This window comes from Danio rerio, chromosome 23 (assembly GCF_052040795.2).
Source record: "Danio rerio strain M-AB ecotype USA chromosome 23, GRCz13ab, whole genome shotgun sequence".
Classification (NCBI taxonomy): Eukaryota; Metazoa; Chordata; class Actinopteri; order Cypriniformes; family Danionidae; genus Danio; species Danio rerio.
In genome coordinates, this window is record NC_141043.1 from 33,430,001 (window position 1) to 33,451,914 (window position 21,914).

The 21,914-nt window shown below is 35.8% G+C and overlaps 1 protein-coding gene and 1 long non-coding RNA gene across 42 annotated transcripts in view; one reads left to right on the top strand and one right to left on the bottom strand.

Annotated features, from left to right (window-relative positions):
• The window catches only part of camta1a (calmodulin binding transcription activator 1a), a 641,759-nt gene that overhangs the window by 363,090 nt on the left and 256,755 nt on the right, over positions 1 to 21,914 (bottom strand). For all 41 annotated transcript variants that reach the window (XR_015523743.1, XM_087307401.1, XM_087307400.1 and 38 more), the window contains one exon: positions 17,302 to 17,369. Coding sequence is in view for 19 of the 41 variants with exons in the window: in XM_087307395.1 (XP_087163521.1) it covers positions 17,302 to 17,369 (68 nt within the window). In the remaining 22 variants the exon portion in view is untranslated. The remainder of the gene's footprint in view (positions 1 to 17,301; positions 17,370 to 21,914) is intronic.
• The window catches only part of LOC147838244 (uncharacterized), a 96,562-nt gene that overhangs the window by 54,558 nt on the left and 20,090 nt on the right, over positions 1 to 21,914 (top strand). The window lies entirely within an intron of this gene.

Consider the following 21,914-nt stretch of genomic DNA (forward strand, 5'->3'; position numbering starts at 1 on the left):
TTTCAAAATGTTCAGAAACACTTAAAAGTAATCCAAGAGGCAGTCCTTAATCCAAAATCTATGAATGGATGGAAATACACACACAAACTGACTTGTAAAGCTATCTTTATGGGGACTTCCCATAGACATAAGGATTTTTATACTGTACAAACTGATATTTTTGAGGGATGTAAACAATCACAATGGTCCTAACATATTTCCTGTTATACATTTTTAATTTCCATAGTTTACGGGAATTTAAAAAGCTTTATATACTCATAAATAATGTTATGAGAGCCGTTTTTACGTAAAGTTCTGATTGGATTGCCTTTTGAAATAGTTTGACAATAAGCAGGAAAAGTTCATGTGCTAATGACATGACCACACTGAATTCTATATTCCATCCTCCTACCACTACTCTATAACCCTGAACCCAAACATCACAGGAAACTGCTGATTTATGAGCCATTTTTATGAGTACCAAAAAAATGATCAAATTTACTGGTAGCTATACTGTACTCAGCAGCAATTAATGTTTTCAAGGCATGCACACACACACACACACACACACACACACACAGATGGGAAGACATTTATCATATATTTTATTAAAACATGTTTTATGCATTGAAGAAGAGTAACACTTATACAGTAAATATAAATGAACTGCAATCGAAAGTGTTTGTGGTATGAAGCTGATAGCAATAAATAAATAAATTCATCTTAAAAATATATAAAACACTTACATTTACACAAGTTTTAATAGTCACAAAGCACATATAAACATGATTAAAATGAGTTTAAGATAATAACAGAATCCACATATTTCTTAGTAACCTTTTCTTTGCAGTTGTGCCCAGTTTTGCAACTTTTTTTTGCAACTAAACAAGCATATAGTGCAGCATAACTAAGTGTTTTCATTTTTTTAGCATTTTAATTTGAATGCTCCACAGATCAGCACAATTAATTCCCACTGTAAAAGCTTTTGTAACCGCTAAACAAAAAAGTGGCCAAAATATGTATCAAAGTTACAGCCCAAGTGCAGCTGCAGAAGCATAAGGGAAAGCAGGGACACCATTTTTTTCATAAAAACCTAATTTTAAAACATTATGTTTTAAGCAGAGAAATATTTTTGCTGTGGTTATTAACTCACAAGAGTGCTCTATCAAAATCATTTTGTGTCATTGTAACAACTCCAATATAAATGCCCTTTACACTAAAGTTGCACCTTGTTACTCTTGACCCCATCAGCAGGGACGAAAGTAACACAGTGGTGAGTCAGAAGTAACACAACAACATTTGCTAGATTCACTGGCTAAATCTTGTTTATTTTAAATATATCTGACTACGACCTTGTTAAATTGAACTGCAAACATATTTTGTCCTTTATTTTTACATATAAAATATTTCAGTTCCATCAAACGTTTCAAAAGCCATCCAACAATGCAAAATGTTAACATTTTCTACAATTCAAGAATATTTTTTACAACTATTGGCAATATGCATGCAAACATACGAGTCAAAACACTGAAAACTAATGTGGAAGTGAACAATAAGGTATGGCTGTTAGCAGTGGGACATAAATAACATTGTTACTTCCATCCCCACAGGAACTCTTGCCATTTAAGCCTGATTTACTTTTAAACTAAAAATTAACTAAAAACTTTAAGATTGCAAACTTAGGATTATTATCACTAAAAATTATTGCACTAAATAACCTGTAGATTAATCATTACTGTGATGCATGAAAAGAGAAACACAACTTGCAATGAGAAAAAAAATATATACACTACAACGATTTACTTTCTGCACTTGAAAACTGAAATTTGGACCTAACCGCAGAACATTGTTGTGAAGTCAGGTGATATTTGGCAGCTCCATCAAGGGTTGCATGCAGAATGTCTTGTTATAGCCTGGAAATCCAGTGTTAAAATAGAAATTTGCTTTGTTACTTTCATCCTACGTTACTTTCGTCTCCGCTCTCCCCTAATTGAAGCTGAAATAGTTATTTCTTCTTATTATAATAATTGTAACAATTATTATTATTATTATTATTATTATTATTAATATTATTATTAGAATAAACTAAAGAGCAGAACAAGTCCCATTGCAGCAGAGGACAACCAAGATGATCAAATTTATGACACCTGAAGATGCCCACCAGAGAGACAGATAAAGCAGACATGGTGGGCTAAGATTGCTAAGGCAGTGGCATATGAAACCAGAAGGAGCAGCGGATTGAGAGATACTGGGGGAATTCTGGAGGAGTATAATCATTTAGCTATGCCATTGTGTATGATTGTGTGTGTGTGTAAGTTTGGGTGAGTGTGCTTCCATGTCTGAAGAACAGTACAGGGGCTGTTTGGAGCTGACAGGCCGCCAGTGTGCTGTGCACCGGTGCAGAAGCACTAATTGAATTAAGTCTTTATTATTACACTGCAGTGGCAGCACTTCTCCCCATTTCGGCCCGCTTGGCTGACACTTTCTCCTTGAACACCTGCTTGACATCAACTTTTCTTTCCAGCTTAATTATTCAACCATCCCCTCATTCAGCGGGCCTCCTCCTGCAGCCTCCCCATACGCTGCCAGCATTAGTGTTTACACTTGGTCACGCTCTTTTAATTGTGCCCCGAATCTCTTCAGGTTAACCTCTTTGCTCTCTGCCCATTGGCACATGGACAAGTGGCATGCAGAGGCATTTGCTGTGCGGGCAACAGTTTGATCTCTCACAATACAGACTATTCTGATCCCTACTGACGGTGATGGTGACTGTGGCTACAAAATAATAATAATAATAATAAAAATAAAAAACAATCCAATAACTTGCCTAGTTAACCTACTGTAATTAGGCCTTTAAATGGCACTTTTTGTTGAAAACTAGTGTCTAGCAAAATAGCTAGTAAAATATTATGGCCTGTCATCATGGCAAAGCCAAAATAAATAAGTTATTAGCAATGTGTTATTAAAAGTATTTCCTTTAATGTTTATAGAAATCATCTTTATATTAAATAGCACTTATAATACACTATCTGATACAGTTAGGTAAACTAGGCAGGTTAGGTTAATTAGACAAGTTATTGCATAACAATGGTTTGTTCTGTTAACTATCAGAAAAAAAAATTACCTTAAATGGGCTAATAATTTTGTCCCAAAAATGTTTTTAAAAAGTTAAAAACTGAATTTATTCTAACCGAAATAAAACAAATAAGACTTTCTCCAGAAGAACAAAATATTATCAGACCTATGATATAATACATACACAAATACATATAAATGTACATACTTTTTTGTTTATTTTAAATAAAAATGTTAACATTTTTCAAGGAATTAAGATGCTGATGACCGTTAAAGGTATCATCACAGTGTTTTGAAAAGGGTCCACATAAAAAATGAAAAAGTGTGTATCTTTCAATCAATCATAGCTGAATATGGCTAAGCATAAACATTGGTATGGAACAAGAAATAGGCACCTATGGGACAAAAAGATTCAGAATGACATAAGGATGAGCAAATGATTTGCAGTTTTTAAAAAATTATAACATTTTAATAGATGAAATAAATCAAATCTAATGCTTGGGATACTCCCCATTCTCACTTCTGGCCTGGATATGTTTCTTTAAACAGTCCCAAAACAATGTGACTGACTTTAGTCTGTCAGTCTCCATCTCAATCTATACTGACGTTCTGCATTTTTCTGCGCTCTCTCTCTCTCTCTTTCTCTTTACTCAATGTCTGATGCCCCCTCCCTTCTTTAAACCACATCCATCATAACTCAGCCCATCTCCATTTGACTCACTGGCTTTCTTCTTATCGACATGTTTCCATTTTCCTTTGCTTTATCCCTCCATCATCTTCACTCTCTGTCCCCTTTCCATTTTTCATCCACTCTCTTTCTCCTCCAATTGACTTGTCTGTCTTTTTCGCCGTCCTCAGTCTCTTTACCCTTCCCTCTCTCCCTCTCTCTCTTTCTCTTTTCCCATCTTCCTCCAGGGTGTGAGTGGCTCTTGCCCAGGGGGCCGGTGGGTGGCAAAGTTGCCCTTGGTCAGGCCTCAGGCTTGGCAGCTCTTTTATGGGGCATTGTGTCCTCTCAGGGCATGTGGATGGATGGGGGGCGTTGACGTCAGTCTGGCTAAACTTCAATCACTCTACCTGGAGAAGGTTACAAAGGTTTTGGCTAATAGGCCAGGCTGACATATCTGTGGCCTTCAGAATCAAATACCTCCCTGCTTTGTCACTTTCATCCTCTGTCTTTACTGCTTCCATTTTGGTTTAAAACTCTATATAAACAGATACTGTATGTGAAAATAAACGATTAAAGAACATTTTTAAACAATCGAGCTTTCTAAAATGGATAATCCAATCTAATGTCATATAATGTGATGTAACCTAATCTATTAATATATATCATATATCATAATATATCATTTGATATATGAAATAATGAAATATTGTTTAACGTTAAAATGACAAAGTATTTAATATACTTAAAAATAAAATAAACTATACATTTTGTTATATTTATTATATTACATTCAATTATTTATAAGAATATTTTGTTGTAATATAATATAATATAATATAATATAATATAATATAATATAATATAATATAATATAATATAATATAATATAATATAATATAATATAATATAATATAATACGTCTGGGTAAGATAAAAAAATATTTAGCTAGTTTAGCAATAGATAATTAAATAGTATATAATATATTAATGAATTATAAAATATAATATAAATAATAATATAATATATATATATATATATATATATATATATATATATATATATATATATATATATATATATATATATATATATATTATAATTTAATACATTTTTTTTACATTTCAAATTAATTATTTCTTTTAATATAATATAATATAACATAATATAATATAATATAATATAATATAATATAATATAATATAATATAATATAATATAATATAATATAATATAATATAATACGTCTGGGTATGATAAATCTATTTAGCTAGTTTAGCAATAGATAATTGTATAGTATATAATATATTAATGAATTATAAAATATAATATAAATAACAATATAATATTATATATAATATATAATTTTTAAAAATTTTAATATTTTTTTACATATCAAATTAATTATTTCTTGTAATATAATATAATATAATATAATATAATATAATATAATATAATATAATATAATATAATATAATATAATATAATATAATATAACACATCTATTGAATGGCACAGGAATTTAAGGGTAAACAGGGTAAACCTATTGCCACCTTGAGAACTAAGTTTTGTTACTGTCGCATAAAAAAACAAGCTAATTATACACAAACTGCATGCTTGCAAACTTCTGTATGTTTCTGCTCCCTTGCTCCTGTACTCCAGCATCAGCCCACGGGTGCCACAAACCTCAGGCATAAGCTCGGTCAGACCCTTAAAGACACATTCACCAGACACACCGAGCACAGTGGCACAGATGATGCTTCATGAGTTACAACACAAACGAGCTCACACACAAATAAAAACAGCCATGTCGGAGAGCACTAAATTATAGGGGAGAGTGTGTTCATTTCCTTGAGTTGTTGCTAATGCAGTGGCTGTCAGGGTGGGACAGTGTGCCCATTTGTGTTTTCATAGCACGGGCTTTTCCTCTGTGCCGGCGATGTTGCTGTTGGTTTTAATCAAAGCTGTGTCTTTTGGAGTGCTCTGCTGGGAGCTGTGCTGGAGCTGATGCTGGGACAGGGAGCAGCAAAATAGTGTGGAAAAAGAGAGGTGTAGCTGCTTGTGAAGTTGTGACATACGAAATACTATTTCAGGGTTCAACCCTCAACTCATTTGAATATTTGATTTAAAAAAACTCAATCTCAATTAGGCATAAGATGATAACGAGTTTCAAGGCAGTGTAAATTTTGAAAACAAATTTTTGATTTGAGAATATAAAGAGTTAACCAGATACAGAAGTGGTTACAAGTAACAAACTTACTTGCACTTGTGAAATGGAGGAAGAAACTGGTCCATAAACTGTGTGCTGTACAGTCCCATACATTAATAGTCTTTTCTGATCATTCTTTTGACAAATGAGCAGTCGAATCCCTCGTTGTGTGTAGATTGCTGAAGCACTTGTCAGAAAAATGACAGGAACACAGCACAAGGCTAGGGTTATAATGCTGAGGTATTTTTGCAAAAATAAACTTCAACCACTGACACTTCAAAGCCTCATCTTTGGGTAGGGTAAATACCCAAAGATTTAATTCACAAATTGACTTGATTCAACCGGGATCTGCTACAGTGTTTGTCTTCCTCTTTTTCTTTCTACATTGTTTGTGGGCGGGTCCAGGGGTTTTTATTTTCCTGGGTCTGCGTGCACAACAAATGGGCAGAGCTTGAGTTTTGTATCGACATCACAATGACATGGCTAAAGACTTGTTACCGCGTTGACTCTTTCATAGATGAATCAATAGTTTTAAACACAGTGCACTTTCAGATTTAGGCCCTAGCTGGATATTTCATTTCACATAGAGCTGTTACACACTGCATAGAAGGTAATTTTCAAGAACCCATAATAGGGGCTCTTTAATAAAAATGGTAAAATTCAATACTGGTGATATTCAAATGCAAATTCTGAAATATTGATAAAATGTGCATTATTTGTATTGCTTTTGTTCACGATTATTTTTTTTTAAAATTACGCTTTTTAAAGATGTTTAAATAAAAATTAGTTTTTTGTTCTGTTTTTAAAAATGAAGTGCAATTGTTTAAATGAAACCATAAAAACAATTAATTTCAAATTTAATTCAAGCACTTTCAAGGACCTATGTTTGTTTTAAGTACTTTCCAGGCCTTGAATCCATGTATTAGAAATCCAAGTACTTTAATACTTTCAAGAAGCGTGGGAACCCTGAATCTAATGAAATACATTGTTAATTACTTTTTAAAGCATGCATTCTGGACATTGGACAAAATGGTTCATTGAATTTGAATTTACAATTTTTTAAGGTAACAATTTATATGGGCTGAATTTTAAAATGAATTTCCTTCCCAGTCCTGCTGAGTGTAAACTAGTAACATTTGTTGTTTGCTTTTGACATTTGATAGAGTGTTTGGACCCAGAAACTGACGCATGACATCGAGAGTCAATGAGAATGGCAGACATCAATGTCATTGCAGGTCCTCAGGAAAAAATAAGTCATTTACAGTAGAAGGCTCAGAAATGTGGCCAACCACTGTCTCAGTCTAGCATCCAGAGCCAAGCACTACAGAGCTATTAGCCATTCAAAGACAAGCACAGACCAACTAATATGAGACTAAAGCCCAAGACTAAACTAGTTTCCCTTGAGGAGGTCAGGTAAATTGGTGTTTCACAGACATACTTTGTGATTTTAATCCTGTCTCAATCGAAAGCAGTCTGGGGTTCTTTCTTACACTACCTCTGTAAAATTGACAAAACAAATTGATGTTTTTTGGCTAACTCGAGAGTCCTCTGAGAAATCTAATCCTTTCCAGATAGGAATGTCTGTGATTATGGGACTTTTTTTTCATAATGCTTCTCCTCTTGTTTTTTTGACCTGCCTTGATCGCTGTAACTAAAGTTAAATTTATTTCTGTGTTGCCCGGCACTACTTGATTATGGATTTAGACTTTTATGCCAAATTTCTAGCTAGAACAGCAGCTGGTGGTTCAAGAACTGCTGGCTGAAAACAGAATTAAATCAATAAAGGGAGTCCTGCTTAGAACTGTAGTACTGCATTTGTAAGGTATGATCATCACTGTTATGCCTAACACACAATGGACCTGAAAGGTTTGAAGTTACTATTTATTTAATTCTTTTACAAGGGTTTTAAGACAGCCATTCAGAAATCACACACTCTCATCTTTCAAGTAATTACAGAGTTTCCAATCCAGTCCGGGCCAGTATATTAAATCAAAGACGTCCTCTTGTTAATAATTTAAGTCAATTGTCATTCTGGAAACTAATCTTGTCCATTTAGTGCTTAATATGACAGCCGAGGTTACAAGCATCTCCCTAAATTAGCATTAAAAGAATAGTTTATCCACAATGAAAATGTAGTCATCATTTAATCACCCTAATGTAGTTCCAGAACAATTTATCTTTCTTTTTGCCTAGAACACAAAAGGAGATGGATAAACTACCTAAAATGAGTAAAACCGGCAGATATTGAAAAGACCTGTGCAGTAACACAAAAACAAAAGCAAACAGAAAGGGATATACAATAATACTCAAAGATAAGAAGTTTTTTTATGTTAATTTAATATAATATAATATAATATAATATAATATAATATAATATAATATAATATAATATAATATAATATAATATAATATAATATAATATTGATTCATTTTCTTGTCAGCTTAGTCCCTTTATTAATCCTTGGTCACCACAGCGGAATGAACCGCCAACTTATCCAGCAAGTTTTTACGCAGCGGATGCCCTTCCATCCGCAACCCATCTCTGGGAAACATCCACACACACATTCACACACACACAATCATACACTACAGACAATTTAGCTTAACCAATTCACCTGTACAGGATGTCTTTGGACTGTGGGGGAAACCGAAGCACCCGGAGGAAACCAATGCGAACGCAGGGAGAACATGCAAACTCCACACAATAACGCCAACTGAGCCGAGGCTCGACCCAGCGACCTTCTTTCTGTGAGGCGACTGCGCCACTGCTTCGCCCATAATATAATATAATATAATATAATATAATATAATATAATATAATATAATATAATATAATATAATATAAAATTTTATCAATAATGTTGTGATCGCAAGTTTATATACTTTCAGTATTCTTACCGAACTACAACTCCCAGACCTCTTTGCACACATCAACGCCTGTCACAGCTGACAATAATCCGGACACTCACATAAACAAAGCTGAAACTCATGATTACTACTGATTACATGGACTATATATACTACTTACTTTCATAGACACTTTGCTGAGTCTTGTTTATCTGCTAACATCACAAAGTATTTTCCTTTAGCGGTGGGCAAAGCGAGTTTTCATGAAACACTAAAACAGTCAAAGTGTGTCGAAGCTTTGAAACATTTCTAAACCATTCTCTACAGTGACACCTAGTGGTAATTTTTTATATATTGTTCTGGAACTTCATCAGCAAAGAAATAGTTAAGCAAATTGAGGTATTAAACCCCACATTGTAGAGTTGAGTTTTCAGGTGTGAAAATATGTCTTCTTTTGGTCACAAAAAGTAACATTATTAAAATAAATCAAGTCATAAAAAATATATGTATTTGTACAGGTTGGGATTCAAACTTGGGCCATTTGCAACACAGTTACTCTGTGCACACGCACGGTCCGCTAGGCTACATGAGATCAATTGTTTTCTGATCCTGACAGCCTAACACAGATTTGCCAGGTCTCGAAACACTTCTGAAATGACCGATGCTTTGAATTGCTTTAGTCACCTGGCCTGGTGCTTCAAAACATTTTAGTCACATGACCTGGGTGTTTCAGATCATGCTTTGGTGCAGTGCTTCAAAACACTTGTGCTTTGGGATCTCGACACTGTGTCGAAACATCATTTTCACGTTAGCCATTTCTAATTTCCTCGTCTAGTCTTCCAGCGTTTTGACCTTTTGCTTGTTTATCATTTTTAATTCTTTGCTGCCTAGCCTGACCATTCGCCTGTTTTTGACCTATTTTGGGGGGAGATAATCATTATGCTCCTGTTTGTTTCTGTTTTTTGACCCTTGCCTACACGACTTCTCTTTAACAAACTGCATATGGATCCGCACATCCGTTATCAGCATCCATTCATTACAAATACAATATGATCATCAATGTATCTTACTTTTTGCCCTGTACACAATATTAAATAGATCAACCACCTAAATTTTAAATCCCAGCGGATATTTAAAAGATCTGAACAGTAAACCAAAATCAAAGCAAACAGATATGGATATACAACAATACTCAGAGATATGAAGTTTGCTTTCTTCTAATCTCCTCAAACAAAGAGATTTGATGCCACTGCATTACAAATCCAATGATTAGTTCTTCCCGAAAAGCACTTACTGTACCACACCCACCGGTATCACATAAATACTACACTTCTAGATACCTTTGTCCTATTTTCAGTCAAGGACTAAGGTGTGGGATGGCAATAATGAGAGAACAGTATTGCTGGATGCCTTCCAGAGACATACAGTATGACGTAAACCTGAGGCCTGCCACCATCGTGCATGAAGCTGAGTGAAGGACAGGTGCTTCGACTTCCCTCAAACATTAATGAACTAGATTCTGAAAGCAAGTTGTCCATAAATCATCCAGGACCTCCATCTCATATTAGCTCACAAACAAAGACTAGCTTATAGAGCAAGCTTGTGTTTACTCAGAAGAATTTAAACCATCCCTACTGTGACTTAATATTGTTCAAACATCTGAACTTAAAAGCAAACACATCTTTAAGATTTTGTAAATATCGTCTTTAGCATTTTCCCTGACGCATTAGCGTATTAGCATGTTCAATCTCCTGAAGTTCGGCACTAATAATCTTATATCTCCAGTCTAGACTAAAGAGATTCTCATTAAAGGGAGTGTGAGTGTGTGTATGTATGCGAGTTTGTGTGTTGAGAAAGCTGTGAATCCCAGCTCTTTTTACGCAGTCAGCGCTGTGGGGCTTCAGCCGAGCTCACCTAAATCACAAGGCGGCTCCAGCTTTCATTAACACTTAATGCAGAGCTCTCCTTTTAATAGAAATGGAAAAGGAGGTGGCCGCCACTGTAAATTAAAGTGCAGCACGCTGGAGTTGTGGGAGATTTTCTGGGCTCTGACAGGTATGGCCTGAATTAGCTGTAGTGTTGTTCCAATGGCCGGCATGCAAGTGGTCGTATTGATTTTACCCATTGTTGCACTTCCTGTCTGAAAGAGAATGTTCATTACAAGAGCTGAACGCATCAATCACGGTGCTCCGGCCTTGGAATATTTAAAGACACTGCACTGATCCCCAACAAGCCTTAATAATAATAGCAAAGATCGTCTTTTATATATAGATTAATCAGAGTTTATTCCCATGCTTTTATATCATGCAGCATGTCTTTTCTTTCAGAGTGTTTGTTGTGGTTTTCTCTGGTGACTGATCTCTTGGTAATACGGATAGAATATTCCGTCTGTCTTCTGTCCTTACATGTTTGTTCTGTATGTACTGTATGAGTTTGAGTGTGTGTGTGCTTGTGTAAATGTGTGTGTTCAGAGCCTCGGGCTACGCCTCCATACATGCATGGCCTACTGCTTAGCTATTACACTCTCCGTGGCCCATTGACCTCCTGTCTCCCCTGTCTCTCCAGCCTGGCCTGCCCAGAGGCTGAGTCAGTTCCTGTAGCCGGGTGCCTCAGAGCTGTTGGCTTCCACCGGGAAGGAGGAGGAGCAAATGACAAACTGCAAGAAAATCGCTTAACCACCCACCCTTTCTCTCATCACCCCTGAACCTTGAACTCCACTTTGCCTTGACCACCGGAAAAAATATATAGATTTTAGTCACTGCTGTCATCACTCTCTGCTTCTGATGCTCTTTTACAAATATTCAAGCTGATAAACATAATTTATCATTGGATAAAATGCATAAATGGCCAACTACTTTTTTTTCAGCAGCATTATATTCTAGGTATACTGTCCCTACTATTTCTTTTCCCATTGGGATTTATAAAAAAGGTTTTGTTAAAGCACCATTAATCAAACCAAACCTGCTGTAAAATTAATCACGTTACAAACTTATTTTTAAGGCAAGGAGATATATGAAAATAATACAAAGAGCTACAAAACTCTTGCTAAAAAGCTTTGAAGAGGGATAGAGATATAAAACATTGTTAATAATACAATCAAATCAAATACAATGAAAAAATGTAATATTATCCATTCAAATTAGTTTTCTTTTTAGAAAATAGATCATATATAGATTATAAAAAAATAGATTTCAAATTAGATAATTTTTGGAAGCTGATTCCAGCAGCGGGGGGTTGGGGGGTTGGGGGGGGAAGCAGTAGCTGAAGGCCGGTTCACCATGCTTTCAATTAACTCTTGGAATTTTCTAATTTACTTGATCCTAATGATCTGGGTGATCTGTTAGGTTTGTATTTAGAGAGCATATCTGTAATGTATTGAGGTCCTAGACCATTTAGTGGTTTATAGACAAGTAATAATAATTTAAAATCTACTAAAATGTAACTGGGAGCCAATGTAAAGACCTGAGGACAGATGTGATGTGCTCTGATTTTCTGGTTCTGGTCAGAATCCTAACAGCAGCGTTCTGGATGAGCTATAATTGTCTGACTGTGTTTTTGGGAAGGCCCTTGAGGAGGCTGTTACAGTAATCCATCCTGCTGCTGATAAAAGCATGAACAAGTTTCTCTAAGTCCTCTCTGGAAACAAAGCATCTAATTCTTGCAGTATTTTTGAGATGATAGTTTGCTGATTTACTTACTGCTTTGACATGACTATTGAAATTCACATGAAAATTGAAATTACTATTGAAAACATGCCAAAAAAGACAACAAATTAATTTTAGTCTTTTGATACTTGGTACTGTATGCTTTAAATCTTAAAACCAATATAAAAAAATCTAGTATATATTTTTAAATTACAGCTGTGTCCTTATTAACTCTTATACCCAAAAGTACTAAAGCTTAAAAACTAATCTTATTGAAAAGAAAATATTATTAGATGAAAACACCTACAGTATGCATTTAAGATGACTCATCCTTTTCCGCATTCTTTTAAAAAGTGCATTAATAAAATAAAATAAAATAAAAAACATCTAGATGTGCACTAGATGGCCTAAAAGTTGCAAATCATAGAAAACACAGCACAAAAACTCTCAATTGATTTCATAGGTTCTTTTAAGGACTTTCCTTTCACCATTTTGAATCTAACAGGCCCTGAGCATGTGCTATAACCACTGCTACAACATTCCACTGAATACAGTGCTCACAAGAACTCCTCCCAACCTCCTTTTAGCCAGTGATAATACACATTACTGAGCACAGGGCCAGTAATGAGCGAGTGCGAAGAGGTACACTTTATTCATGGGCTCATTTTTTTTTTGTGTGTGTTGGAGATAAAAAGCCGACGGGGTGCTCTTCAACTCATCTCTAGCAATTACACAAGGAAATGTCTTATAATTGGCTTTTGCTTTATGTCCAGCCATTATCAATGTCCCTTACAGGCAGAGAGAAAAATTGGGTGGAAGTTGGAGTACTCAAAGTCCATTTGCACATGAATTAGGATTGTTAATAGGGACGTGCAAAACTACATCTTTTCAAAATCGAGCAGTTTGTTGCCTGACTCATTTTTCTTAAGGACACCATGTAAAATTATGCTGCAGTTGGGCTCTTTGATCGACACGATTCTTATGGGCCGTTTATATAAGATATTTCCTTGCTTTTTTAGAATCGGGAGATGATTTACATGTCTAAAAGTTGCCACAGAATACCAATTTTGCATACCACAATCAAGGCAGTGTTCATACATCACTCAGCAGCCATCTGATAGTTTATAACAATGCTCCCTAAAGTGGATACATTTCAAACTAAAACTGAAAGACAAATGAAAAGATTCATCAAATAAAATAATTTGGAATGAACCACTTTAAATAAATCTTACTGACTATAGTTGGTTGTGGGACGGAAATTGAGAGAGTAAGAGAGAAGACACTGTGTTTAATATAGTATGAAGAAGCGCGAAAGATGCCGGGATCCCTCGTCAGCTTTGTTTTTTTTCTCCCCTGTGCCGATGGCGCCCGGCACTTCCTGTGTGCAGACTGGAGGAAAACATGAGAGTGAGCAGTTTCCAGTGTCTGGCACTGAGGAGAAGGGACTCTGAGCTGTCTAATAGTATAAGATGGGTTCTCTCTAATTGGGAGAGAAGTGGGACTTCCTTCTGGAAGCAGGCGGGAGATGGAGAAAGCACTGTTCTGTTTCGACAAACTGGCTAGAACAGGAGACTGGAGGGCTTAACCTGAGGCTAGGAAAACAGACTGGAGAAAAACACGGACTTAAACCCTGGCACGTACGCACACTGATACACAATTTGCCCACACTATAAGCTTCTTAAAATATTACACCATAAGAGCCCTGACATTGTGCATTGGAGGATAAATTAAATGTAGTTTTACCCCAAAATCTCCACCACCTTCAAGTAACCTTGCTTCTCTTATCTCTTTTCATGATTGGTTGCATCTACTGTCTGTGTGGAGCGAGTTTTGCTCTTGATGACGGAGGCAGCTTTTACACTGCTTCCATGTGGAGTCCTGATTCAGGGTATATAGCATTTGTTCAGTTCTCAATTAAAACGTGCTACACCATCAACATCATTTAATGTGTAATAGCTATGTGAAGAGAATATTGAATAGTGAGATTTCTCTGTGGAAATGGGCCAGAATTAAATAAATAAATACAAATCAGTGGGGAAAAAACATCTCTATATTGTACAATATACTTCTCCTAGCACTTCTGCATTATTGCCCTTTTGTTGATTTTGATTGCATTCATTGTCAGCCGTTGTCATTTGAGCCTTGTCAATCATTCTCAAGAAGCAGGAAACATTCATCAACGGCTTGTCATCCTCTATATTATAAATATTTATCAATGAAAACAAACACACGCACCCAACAACACACACAAATTCACTTAGTATTTACATTAAGTATTTCTTCTGTTGCTTTTTGATTACTCTTTTGATTACTCTTTTGTTGCTCTTTCTGATTACTTCTATTGTCCTTATTTGTAAATCGATTTGGATAGAAATGTCTGTTGTGAGCTTTGTTATATATATAGTCATAATTATTAGCCCCCCTGAATTATTAGCCCCCCCTGTTTGTTTTTTACCCAATTTCTGTTTAACGGAGAGAAGATTTTTTTTCCAACACATTTCTAAACATAATAGTTTAAATAACTCATTTCTAATAACTGATTTATTTTATCTTTGCCATGATGACAGTAAATAATATTTTACTACTTATTTTTCTAGACACTTCTATACAGCTTAAAGTGACATTTAAAGGCTTAACTAGGTTAATTAGGTAACTAGGCTGGTTAGGGTAATTAGGCAAGTTAATGTATAAGATTGGATTGCTCTGTAGATAATTGGGGAAAAAGGGCTAATAATTTTGACCTTAAAATGGTTTTTAAAAAAATAAAAAATGCTTTTATTCTAGCTGAAATAAAACAAATAATACTTTCTCCAGAAGATTAAAAAAAAAATATCAGACATATTTCTTGAAAAACATATTCCAAAATTTCTTTGCTCTGTTAAACATCATTTGGGAAACTTTTAAAAAAGAAAAAAAATCAAAAGGGGGCTGATAATTCTGACTTCAACTATATATATATATATATATATATATATATATATATATATATATATATATATATATATATATATATATATATTTGGTAACAGTTTACTTGAAGGGAGTGTTCGTAAAGCTGTCTTAAAACATTCACAATCATGAACTAGCACTAGGGCAGGGTGATTAATTTAAAATGATTCAAAATCGACATTCAGAACCAAAAAAATTTATCATATTTTTCAGTTACTTTCTCTACCGCATGTGGAGTCACGTGACCCCGTTCTGTCAAGGCTGATGCATACTTAATATATTATGATTTATATTTACTATATTATTACGCTATTATGCTTCTGCCATAGCCTTTGCATACCCAAACATCTCTCAAATAATTTTTACTATGCGTCACAACGCACAAGCTTTGTAGTTGGTCGATTTGGTAGCGGCAATAACGGTGGGCAGCGTGGAGAACTATGTTTTAGGCAATGTGTTTTAATTTAAGTTGTTCAGCGTTGATGTTCAATAAATAATTATAAATAGTAGATAGTGCGTGTTTCTTTCTATTATTTTAAAATTAGGTAATCCACCCTACATTCAAAAATGTTTCGCTTGTAATATGTGAACATTTTTCTTATACCAATATAAAGATAAGTTGCCGGTTCATTCCGCTCTAGAGACGTCAGATTGATAAAGGGACTACTGTAAGCTGAAAAGAAAATGAATGAATAAATAAATGAATAATCGTAATTGAGTTAAAATGTATAAAAAAATGAGATTTAGATTTTTAGCAAAATCTCATTTCATGACACAAAATGATATTTTATCCATGCTAATTACCACTGTCATAAAATATCATCAGCTCAGTTATGTCATTTTAAATTAAAAGATGACATTGTTTAAGATGTCATTGTTATGACAACTTGACAAACAAATACAAAATAACCTATCATTGACTTTGACATGAAAACTTGACATTAGCAACACAATATAACTCGTCATAAACCTGTCATAAACATGACTATTATAATTGTTTTGTGAATTATTTAATAGCATCATTAATATTTTTCTTGACCTCAACTACAGGGTTGCAAATTTAATTAGTCATTAAATGTTATAATGTTATTACACTATTACTCAGAAGTGATCAGAAAAAAATTCAGGACACAATTACAATGGTCTTATAACACCCCCTTCAAGTATAGTGTTACTCAATATTCATTGGAAGAGTATAAATGTCCGGTGTGGTTGCCATGGTAACCTCTGTCCCCACCTCAACTCTTAATCTTTCGCATCAGCAGCATCATTGATGCTGGATAAGTGCCACTCCATTACACTTAAAATCCAACAGTGCGGGCCTGGCTTACAGCCAATCGAGTGTATAGATATTCCATTTTAAAAATACACAAATCCTCCTATTGTGGGGTCTGGGAACATGTAGATTCACCAGAGCTGCTTTAGACCCCAGAGCATGCTAGCAGCCATAAACTGAGATGACAGATTGATTCAGGTGCAACGCTCACTCATAGACATGACAAGCTCACTTTTCCCCCTTCAGTGTCAGTCAACACCTACCATCTACAGAGCAGCTAGACCGTTTGCAGCTCACACCTTCATTTATTAGAGGACGTTTAATTTGCTGTTAGATATGAACACATTACCATCGCTCTCACAGAAGAAATAGGGCAGAGCATTGAGCTAAGAGCTCTGCTAATAGGCTATTTGCAGTTATTAGTTCACATTAATAATCCATTACCTGTCAGGCTAACTCCTAAAAGAAGTAAACCTTTCGAAACTGCCATCAATGTCCACCGATATCAAACACCCAACTTTTAAGATAGCGGAGATTCTCAAGTGGGTCATTGACGGGTGTCGCCAGCTAATGGCTTCATTTGAGCATCAAAGCAATAAAACCTGGAATTCTGGGTAAAATAGATTTCTAATGGATAGTTGAGAGATAGATCCTCTTACCTTGTTTTAGGGGAGGTTGTCAACCATTCTTCATGCTTTTCAAAGGTTATCAAGTATGCTGCAATTTCCTGTCAAACAGAGAGGACAGAAAGGTTGGTGTTACTGTTAGGAATACCAACTTTTTAACATGGTATATTAATAAACTGTTATTGATTGAAAAGTGAGCTTACAGAATCTTATATAAAGAGATTTTATCAAATATTTTCATCTCAGATACAATAACTAAAGTCTAAAACCATGTCAAGATTGGAATCAGCTCTGTTGAAATTGCGTTTAGCTCATTTTGCTCCCTCATTGTCTGACGACATTATGCTATGAAGACGTGAATGACATGAATCCTCCTTACAGTGACTCTTTGATTGCTGCAACAAAAGAGAAATCACTTCTCGGGATGAACAACAAGCATGACAGCAGATGATGCGATTTCTGGTACTGATGTTAACCCAGTCATCACTGTCACCCAACAAAAGAGACAAGTGGATGAGTGAAACGTATCCCATCATTCCTTCACAAAGCTAATCATGGGAAATGAAAGCAGACCGGGTACTGAAAAGCAACCTCATGATTACCTGTGACAGCCAGCCATTCATTTCACACTGAGGGCATTTGTCATACGAAGACAGCAGGAAATGCGGGGGGACACAAATGATGTTATCAAACAGCAGTCCAATTATTTCCCGATCTTAAAGCGCTGTTCTGGGTAAATTAAGATCAAACTAAAAAAACGGATATAAGAAAAGATTTGTAAAAACTTGCCACAGTGTTGCTGACAGAGACATCTCTGCTGAGGAATTGTTTATCGAATCCATATGGGTTTTTGACTCTTTTAATCTAACGCTACACGCAGATTCAATAAACTCATCACTCAGTCATTCTTTCAGCTTCAAATGGTCTTATCTCACCAAAATAGCAGTTCACTGATATAAAAGCAGATGTCAATCAATAAGCATACTTTCTAGAACACTACGCCAAGCAGTTTACATAATGTAAATCCACCACACTCCAATCAATTTCAATATTCTCCCTGCATTTGAGGTTGACATGATTTTATTTACTAACCTAATTAAACACTGCATACCTATCAATAATAGCCCAAATTCTGCTCGATTCCCGACAACCAATGGTATTCGAACGCCCTTAGGAGGTAATAATATATATTTATAGGCAGTAGCTCCACGGTTTAATCCTGTCAAAGTTGGCAGTAGAGACATCCCTTGAGGTACCAGGGTGCCAAGACTGGCAATAGCCAAAGAGGCAACGCTGGAGTTGGCAATGGCCTGCAGGTGCTGTCTAAAAGATAGTGCTGTTCTGATTAACGTTCTGCCCTTCTGTCATCAGGGCCAGAGGGAAAGAGAGAAGGACGGGACGATGTGGAATATGACCATGGACAAGATGAAGAGAACCTCTCCATAATGAAAAATACACACTTGCCTTGGTATTTTGCAGAAACTAGACGCAATATCTCTACTCTTGTTGCCAAAGAGTTGCAGTGACTACAGTTGTACTTTTGCTAATTAAAAGAAAGATAGCTTACTTAAACGCTCAATTAAAAGTAGTTACTACATGCAGTTAAGAAAATAAAATAACCAGTCTTTGGTGCATGGTGCTAATTTACAGCAGCGCTCATGAGTAATGTTTGTTTTACAAGCCAGAGCAATAGCTTGGGGCGAAACTCCTTCATTGACCTTGAGGCCCATTTGAGATTCTTCTTCTTTATCGTTTTCCCATTAAAAGTCAACATGCCGACCTCAGAGCTGGGGGGATGAGCCGAGAGGCCCGGTCCAGTAAATAAAAGGCAAACGTCGGCATCCCCCACCCACTCCCCGAACAGATGTCGAGGATTATTCCAACCCCCCAATCAGCCATAAAGGTGCAATAACCTTACGGCAAAAAAAACAAAAAAACAAACAAAAACAGGCGAAGAGCCATTAAACAGCTGCGAGAGACAAAGTTTGTGCGCTTTTATAATGAGCGGCTAGTTCTCTGTTGAGCTGATTTGGTGCAGTCAAGATGGTGAAATAAAAACTGGCCAGCAGCTGTCAATCAGCTACTCACCTCACGCTCAGTCCTACAAGTGCTCTTTTAAACTTGACTTAATGATGATGTAAGTGTGCTAATACAATTTTCATTTCATTCGTTTGTTAATTCATTCATTTGTTCATTGTATTACTGTTTGTTTAATATGCTTTTGAAGGCTGTACACCCTTTCATGTAATACAATTACAACACAATCTCATTGCATTTTGAATTGATTTTGCTTTCAGTTTGCATTTTGGATTGAAATTTAAATCAACTATCAACTATCTGAAGTTATGTTTAGGGGAAGAGTTAGGCACAGGCCTTTTTTCCTAACTAAAATCATGAATGTTATAAACAAGATTAGATAGGCTGTATTTAGAACCATACACTCATTCATTCATTCATCATCATTTGGCTTATTTCCTCTATTAATCAGGGGTCGCCACAGCGGAATGGACCGCCTATTTATCCACCATATGTTTTATGCAGCAGATGCCCTTCCAGCTGCAACCCATCACTGGGAAACACCAATACACTCCCATTCACACACATACACTTAGGGCAATTTAGCTCACCCAGTCCACCTACAGTATAGCGCATGTCTTTGGACTTTTGAAAGCCACGCCAATACGAAGAGAACATGCTATTTAGAACCAGTTTTTATTTATTTATTTTGTTTTTATTTTAATTTGAATAATGTTTTAATAAAATTTGTTGCTTTTTTTCTTTGAGTTTTTGTTAATATATCTTTATAAGCATATTTCTGTGGTTTGTGATTCATGTTTTTAATTTTCCGCATTTATTTATGCTTTTAAATTACATTATATGACCTAAAGCTTTTTTCTAACATTGTTTATCCTTGAAAAGTGACTTTTATTAACAATTTTAATAGTTTAAAGTGATTTACTGTCTGGTTGGTACAGTATATTACGATTGAGACGTCCTACAGGAGTCTGTCTGGTTGGGATAGGATCGATCGATCTATCTGTCTATCCCTGCGTCTGTCCATCCATCTATCTATCCGTCTATCCATCCATCTATTCATCCATCCATCTATCTATCAATCAATCTATCTATCACATGTATGTCTATCTGCCTATCCATCCGTCTATCTATGCGTCAATCCATCTGTCTGTCTGTCTGTCTGTCTGTCTGTCTATTTATCTATCTATCTATCTATCTATCTATCTATCTATCGGTCTATCTATCGGTCTGTCTATCTATCTATCTATCTATCTATCTATCTATCTATCTATCTATCTATCTATCTATCTATCTATCTATCTATCTATCTATCTATCTATCTATCTATCTATCGGTCTGTCTGTCTGTCTATCTATCTATCTATCTATCGGTCTATCAGTCTGTCTATCTATCTATCTATCTATCTTTCATCCGTCTGTCTGTCCGTCCGTCCGTCTTTCTATCTATCTATCTATCTATCTATCTATCTATCTATCTATCTATCTATCTATCTATCTATCTATCTATCTATCTATCTATCTATCTATCTATCTATCTATCTATCTATCTATCTATCTATCTATAATATTTTAGAAATGTAAAAGAAGAAAACACCATAGCTTTAAATTCGTAAAAATGTAGCCCTTAACCTTTACAAACCAAGTGCAATGCCCCACAGAGCAGCCTGTACATATGTCTGACAACTGCACAGTATTCCAGCATTGCTATAAAGGGGAAGAGGACCTTGACATTGGAAAGTCTGTAAAATCCATGTATCAGGAGCTTACATCAGAAAAGCTGATTACTGAGAAGCGTGTCTACCCGCACCTGTTTAAACGCTCTTAATATGCTAAATGGTGTCACCTCTACAAGGAGATCCAGCTCACACAAAACACCACTGCCACCTTTTTTCCTCATGTCCTCCTCTTTTTCAGCCTCCATCTAAGGCCAACGAGAACCTCCGAGAGGCACATTTCTGATTCAATTCCGAAAAAGCCTCTCTGATAGGATACCAGGCAACAACGGCCTCAATTTTCACTCAAGCTGTCACCGCCGACAGCAGCTAAAGCAAAGAGGGTCTTTTGTGAATATAAGAAACGTCTGGCAATTTAAAATAAAATATGACACGCATATTTGGCGTCCTTTGTTTCTAGTGTGGAAAATTGACACAATAACAGCATAATGCAAGCAAACACAATTTTTGCCTTCTTTTTTAAATCAAGAGGAGACAGAAAAGCAGCTCTGATAAATGCAATTCCCATCACATTTCTCCTGCGCACAAGACGCCGCTTGTATTGGCAGACATTTGATGAGGTGTTTGTTCCAGCGCTGGTATTCATGTCCCTGGCTGACCCACGCCGTGCGCGTTTGTTGTCTCTTGCTTTTCCTTTTGACGCTTAGATTGATGTCGGTAAGGAGAGGTGTCGAAAGCATCAAAATGTGCAGTCTGAAGTGACAGGGCTGATCACTTGAAACAACCATAGACGCTCCATTAAAAGCGGAGATAGGCATCTCTCTGGCATTATCCCAGCACCCATCAGACACTTGTCTCTAAACACCATCTATAACGCACCTCCCATGAGCCATCGAGACTAAAAAGCTCATAGATGATCTCAGGGGAACAAACTCCT